Below are 7,346 nucleotides of genomic sequence, written 5' to 3'. Positions count from 1 at the left end.
TTCAGCAGGAATTCATCTACTATCGAATTCTGTGCTCTGATGGTGATGCTTGCTGCAAGGAGAGATTCCTCTGTTATGTGATGTATTGTTGCCAAACCAGATCACAATTCAAACACATTTGATGTGTTTTAACAGTTTGGATGAGATCAAACATGCAGGACTGGTGTAGACTAGCTGTAAAGCATAATGATTGTAACCACTTGTTTACAGTTTTACTATAATTGATTAAGTATTGTATTATACAATGTACCTTAGAGTGTGAATCCCCATAATACTTGTTACTTTGTCATTTTTTATGCACAACCTCATATTCATTCCTCTGTACATGGAGTGTGTTACTACAAAGAACAACACATGGAGAGGAGAATGCAATCCTTCCGGTGTTGAGGTACTTAATGAGTTAATGAATGAGAAATGAGAGAGAAGCAGAATCAGTCACTATCAGCCCCTGATTGATTTAAACATTGCTTTATTAATTCCAGATGTAGCTTATTTTTCAATCATATAAAACAAACAAACCAACAAACAAAACAACATATTTTCATTCATGAATCCTTGCCTGGACATTCAACACATGTTGTAGTTGAGTTTCTTGGTTTGAGAGAGGCAGATATTCTGAACAATATTTAATACATTTCTGAAAACATGTTCTTTGACAAAGGTGACATTACATCTACAGATTTCAGAGCCTTGAGGTTTAAACATGCATGCATTTTTGAAAATACATCGAAACTCCATTGACTTGTGTAGTAATATTGTATTTAGTGACAGTTGGTTTGGATATGAAGGGATGGGTTGTGTAGCTGGAGTGCCTGTTCAGTAAAGTAGATTTCTGAGAAGATCAATAGGGTCAGTGTTTAGAATTGGTCCTCTCCAAACTGTTCATCAGCCTTATCAGTACCATACTTCTAGACTCCAGTAGAAACCCACCTCTCCATTGAAACACCTCCAAATATTGTTGGAGACACTGAGCGTGAAGTTGCACAGAGGCAACAGTGCGGTTAACACTGAATTGTCTTCACACGGTAGGCTATGGAAAATACTTATCTTGATTTTCCTTTAGCAGTTCGTCAGCATCTGTCAACAGTATTCAATGTGCTCATATGCATGGTGTACAGTAGATAGTGAATTTGATTATAATACTTAACAAATATTGTTCATACCTGAAAGATATATATTTTTTAAAAATGGTGACAGCTTTATCTGAAAAAGATAAATACATTGAAACATCACCATGTTAATAACAGACATCCACAAAGTCCTCAAGGCAACAAACTGTGGTCCTTCAGGTGTGACTACAACATTCACAAACACTCACAGGCATATTACACTGTGATATAACCTTCCATTGACTGTTGAGGAATATTCTAGTTTCCTGCACATATTTTGACATGTTAACATGCTGAATACTGTATATGAAGTACGCCCAAAACTCAAAATGTATATGAAACAAAAGTATACTTCCTTAAAGAAAATGATCAAGTACATAGTTTGAGAACCTGTTCAAATTGATTGACCCCATGACCCCTGGCCCCCAACACAGGAGAAAAAGCTATACCTAGCAAACTTTCCATCACTGTAATCATACTTTCAATCCTGTATCAACAACAATGCAAACATATTAAATTGTGATCAGATATTAATTAAATATTAAATATGAAATATTACACTCAACAACAACATTCAGTGCATGTTTACTAATACTCACTGTAAAATATCATTGCTTGGCAAACTTATAGTTTCTACTGGCCTTGAGTCACAATATTGGGATGAGATTTTTATGCAGGTGACACCAGACCGAGCAGCTTCCCCCTGAGCTTGGTTGTGATGGTGTAGTGCAGGGGCTTCAGTGCGAGCCCATAGGAACAACCAAGGGTCAGGGTCTCTGAGGGGTTGCTCTCAAAGGTACACTGGTGAAGCAAGATGGCTGTAAATAAAAAGATTTCCACTTTGGCAATCTGGTCGCCAATACATCGCCTCTTACCAGTGGAGAAGATCATGACGCTGTTAGTTCGGTCCTTGTCAAGGGCACCGCTTTCATCTAGGAAACGTGAAGGGTCAAAGAGATGTGGGTCCTTCCACTGTAAAGGGTCGTGGTTGACAGACCACTGGTTGATGAAGACCACTGTGTCTTTGGGGATGTGGAAGCCTTCGATGGTAACATCTGAGGTGGTGGAGTGGGGGATGGTGAGGGGTACAAAGCTGGTGTAGCGCATGGTCTCATAGATAACGGCATCTAGGTAAGCCAGGCTGGCTTTGTCCTCAATACAGGGCAGCCTGTCACGGCCTACCACTTTGTCAATCTGCTCCTGCAGCTTGGTTTGGATGATGGGGTATTTGATCAAAAGCAGGAGAATCCATTGTAAAATGGTTGACATTGTGTCTTGGCCGGCTCCAATAAGGTCTGTGACTGTTCCTTCTGTGAAGTCTTTGGTCAGTCCACTGTCCTTTCCGTGCTCAATCACATTAATGATAGCATCACTCATGTCCCGGGTCACATCAGGGTTGAAGGTTTCTCTGTGCTGCACCACTTTGTCTTTCACAAAGGCAAAAAACTCCTCATTTATGTGTTTGAAATTCTGGTAGACGCTGCGGACAGGATTTGGGAAATTCTGAAGCCAGGGCATGACATCCACCAAGCTGCCAGCCCCCACCGTCTCTCCAAACTTGTCCATTTTGCCTAGGAGAGTTCTAAACTCAATATCATCATGGCCATAACGTTTTCCAAAGCACAGGGCACAGATTACATTTGCAGCAGCGACTGTAAATTCATGAGCGGGATTAAAATATCGTCCATCAGCACTCATTCTCAGAAATACCTGCACAAGATCCATAGATTCTCCTAAAACGTGCTGCTCAAATGCTTTCTTGGTCTGGCTGTTTGCAGAGGAGAAAGCTCTAATGGTAGATTGTGCAATTCTCCGGTGCATTTTCCACTGTTTGCTGTAGTTAGTGAATGTCATGCTCCTGCCTCCTGAAATCATCCGAAAAGACACAAAGTCAGGTCTGCCTGCAAACTCTGTGCTGTGTTGAACCAATGCTTCTCGTATTGCTGTGTCTCCATTGAGCACCACTATGTTGTTGCAGCCCAGTCTTATCTGATACACGTTGCCGTACTTCTTTGCCAGCTTGGAGAAGGTGATATGAGGCATCTGCCCCAGCTGCATGGCATTGCCCACCACCGGCCAGGCAAAAGGTCCTGGTAGCCTTCTCTTTAGTCTGAGATTCCTGACCCACAGACAGGCTTCCAGACAGAAGAGGAAAACCAAGGAGGCGACCAGTGCTGGCTGGACCTGTCCACTCCACTCCCTGATGATGCTGCTGCTGCCCTTCACCTCAAACTCTGTGTCCAGCCGTGCCATGGTTCTAGATGATTTATTACCTATTCCTGGAGACAGATATTGTGAATAGAAAAAAACAGTACAAAAAAGTTCCACTTTTTTCAGCACTCTCAGTCAGTTTTAGCCCAGCTTTCTTTTCAAAAGTGATTTTGTGATATTCAATTTCAATGATTCCATCTAATATAAAACTAGTTCAGTTAATTTAAACTCCAAAGTGTCCTGCAGAGACCATGGTGACAGTCTCAGTACTTCTTGGGAAATGATCTCAGATTAAGTTTGGTGAGTTATTGTGAAGTTGTTCTCTAGTCACACTTTTCAGCAAGATGTAAGACCTTAGTGACTAGTTTTGCATCAGCACGGTGTCTTATATGTTTGCAGTCTGTGGGCAGGGCTCAGCATTATTTTCATACTCCTCCCATTGTGGTAGCCCTGCACTATATATTATCTTTCTGCTGTTGGACCTCGACGCGCGCCGCGCACTAGGAAACAGAGCGCGCAAGAGCAACCGCTGTCCCCGGAGGTGAGCTCCAGTAACTAGTGACAAGTTTAGGAGGAAAGTGACGATTATTTTACAAACTCGAATAGTGACATACGATCCCATTTTATATTGTTATGCTTTCTTATACTTAGAAAACTCAACGGCGCAGTTTGGTACAGAAAAGCGTATAGCGGTTTGTTTCTCATATAGTCGATAACGTATGGTTGGCTTTTGTGCGCGTCTGCATGGACATTCTATTCTCTCCATAATTTGCCTAACTGAAACTCTGTTTAGTCTCTTTCATAAAATTATGAATGTTCTCACGGTGCCATGTAGCCTAATACATGTATTTAAAAAGCAAGGGTTTTCATTAAGTTGTACTACTTTTCAGGTACTGTGCAACGCATTGTTGCATATTGCGTTATTTTAGTGCTGCATATAGCAAGTTGTATATCTTTGTGATAATATTTTAAATCACTCAACTACCTCGTGGTTCAAATCGAACTCTGAAGGTCAGTGAACGTTGCGTATGAGCCTACCCGAGTCCAAAATTTTCCCAAAAAGTTTCCAAAATATTGCGCAGAAGATGAAACAAATAATATTTGTAATAATACAATTATGTTAGATCTTCCATCATTGTCTGAATTTCCTTTCTTGAATAGCCTAAATTACATTTAGCTTATTGAACTAGGGATGGGTAACTATCAGAAGTGTTTAAATTAAATGAACCCCCATCTTGATAAGGTCTTGGGTGGCTCTTACACATCTGTCTAGTGATATAAAATTAAAATGACCCATAGTTCACATGGATGCAACTAAAATAATTATCCAAGTGTGGATTGAAATATTGTCTATAGACCATATATAGACTGTTTATTTTGCCATTATGAAGAACTTCCTGCCTGTGTAAAACTATCAGGTTATTTAAAAATGATAAATACAATGTTGCATTTGCAATACAGGTAAATATACTAACTTGCCTCACATAAGTATGCTTATACAAACACCTCTAAACATAAAGTACGAAATCTTATCAGAGAAAATCCATGAAAAATGTATATTCATATTTTCAGCAGGTCTCATGCTACAGCATTTCTTCAAGCCTTTACAAAGCATAAAAGTGGCTGTAGTTTTGCGTGAGAGCCATGTTTCAGATATGAGCCAGCAACCTGGTCTCAGAGCCTTTCATATTATTCTGTACATAATCCGAGACACTCCATTTAGTATGGTATGTTATGTTTCATATATTTGTATAGGACAGATGGTTACTTAAGGCAAAAACCAAAAGATTGAGAGTTCGAACCTTTAGCATTTTAGATAATTAGCAACTTTTCAACTACTTACTGTTTTCTAGCTACTTTGAAACAAAATCCCCTGCACTTAATCTTAACCCTTTTAGCTAACCCTAACCTTAAGCCTTTTAGCTAACCCTTATCCTGAACCTAAAGTCTAGCAACCCCAAAGTTTGCGAGTTTGAATTTAATCACAGACAACTTTAGCATTTTAGCTAATTAGCAACTTTTCAACTACTTACTACTTTTTAGCTACTTTGCAACTACTTCCCCTTCTCCTAACCTTAACCGTAACACTTTTAGTTAACCCTTCCCCTTCCCCTAACCCTACCTTAACTCCTACTCTTAACCCTAACCTTAACCCTAACCCTGGGCTACCGAGTGGGGCAGTGGTCTAAGGCACGGCATCTCAGTGCAAGTGGCATCACCACAGTCCATGATTCAAATCCAGGCTGTATCAGATCCAGCTGTGATTGGGAATCCCATAGGGTGGCGCACAATTGGTCCGGGGTAGGCAGTCATTGTAAATAAGAATGTGTTTTTAACTGGCTTGCCTAGTTAAATATTTTCTTGTATAAACTTAAACCCTAGCCTAGCTAATGTTAACCAGCGAGCTAATGTTAGCCACCTAGCTAGAATTCGTAACATATCATATGTTTTGCAAATTTGTAACATACATGGTCAAGAAAAAGTATGTGAACCCTTTGGAATTACCTGGATTTCTGCATCAATTGGTCATAAAATTTGATCTGATCTTCATCTAACTTAAATTAAAAACACACAAAAAATGATATGTTTTCATGTCTTTATTGAACACACCATGTAAACATTTACAGTGCAGGGTGGGAAAAGTATGTGATTTTTTGGATTTAATAACTGGTTGACTCTCCTTTGGCAGCAATAACCTCAACCAAACTTTTTTTTTAGTTGCGAATCTGACCTGTACAACGGCCAGGAGGAATTTTGGACCATTCATCTTTACAAAACTGTTTCAGTTCAGCAATATTTTTAGGATGTCTGGTGTGAACCGCTCTCGAGGTCATGTCACAGTTTTTTAAATCAGGTTGCAAAGCAGCCCCAAACCATGATGCTCCCTCCATCATACTTTACAGTTGGGGTGAGGTTTTGATGTAGGTGTGCAGTGCCTTTTTTTCTCAACACATAGTGTTGTGTGTTTCTTCCAAACGAATCAACTTTATTTTCATCTGTCCACAGAACATTTTGCCAGAAGTGCTGTGGAACATCCAAGGGACTATTTTGCGAACTTCAGACTTGCAGCAATGTTTTTTTGGACAGCAGTGGCTTCTTCCGTGGTGTCCTCCCATGAACACCATTCTTGTTTAGTGTTTTACGTATCGTAGACTCGTCAACAGAGATGTTAACATGTTCCAGAGATTCCTGTAAGTCTTTAGCTGACACTCCAGGATTCTTCTTACCTCATTGAGCATTCTGCGCTGTGCTCTTGCAGTCATCTTTGCAGGACAGCCACTCATAGGGAGAGTAGCAACAGTGCTGAACTTTCTCCATTTATAGACAATGTGTCTTACCGTGGACTGATGAACATTAAGGCTTTTAGAGATACTTTTGTAACCCTTTTCAGCTTTATGCAAGTCAACAATTCTTAATCTTAGGTTTTCTGAAATCTCTTTTGTTTGAGGCATGGTTCATATCAGGCAATGCTTCTTGTGAATAGCAAACTCAAATTTTGTGAGTGTTTTTTATAGGGCAGGACAGCTCAAACCAACATCTTCAATCTCGTCTCATTGATTGGACTCCAATTCGCTTTTGGAAAAGTCATTAGCCTAGGGGATCACATACTTTTTCCAACCTACACTGTGAATATTGAAATTATCTATTCAATTCAGACAAGAAAAATACAATAATTTGTATTTTATTAGTTTAAGCACACTGTTTGTCTATTGTTGTGACTTAGTTGAAGATCAGATCAAATTGTATGACTAATTTATGCAGAAATCCAGGTCATTCCAAAGGGTTCACATACTTTTTTCTTGCCAATGTATAATATGAATTGTAATTAGTACCATATCATAGGAAATGGGTGATGAACAACCACAAATGAATACATACCATACGAAACTTAACATATCATGCTAAATGGAGTGTCTTGGAATTACGTACAGAATAATACGAAATGCTTTGAGACCAGGTTAGAGCCATCCAATGGCAGCTTTCTTTATATAATATCACAATACACCTCAGGTGCCCTCTGGGTGC

General features: G+C 39.6%; 1 protein-coding gene across 1 annotated transcript; it reads right to left on the bottom strand.

Annotated features, from left to right (window-relative positions):
* Nucleotides 1-458: 458 nt before the first annotated feature.
* LOC115115014 (cytochrome P450 1B1-like) lies at nucleotides 459-3,665 on the bottom strand. Its single transcript, XM_029643479.2, has one exon. The coding sequence runs from the start codon at nucleotides 3,360-3,362 to the stop codon at nucleotides 1,779-1,781; it is 1,584 nt and encodes a 527-aa protein (XP_029499339.2). The 5' UTR covers nucleotides 3,363-3,665; the 3' UTR covers nucleotides 459-1,778.
* Between the last annotated feature and the right edge of the window lie 3,681 nt (nucleotides 3,666-7,346).

The sequence above is a fragment of the Oncorhynchus nerka genome, linkage group LG18 (genome assembly GCF_034236695.1).
Source record: "Oncorhynchus nerka isolate Pitt River linkage group LG18, Oner_Uvic_2.0, whole genome shotgun sequence".
NCBI lineage: Eukaryota > Metazoa > Chordata > Actinopteri > Salmoniformes > Salmonidae > Oncorhynchus > Oncorhynchus nerka.
Note: the sequence above shows the minus strand (reverse complement) of the source record. Positions and strands in the feature narration are given on the sequence as shown.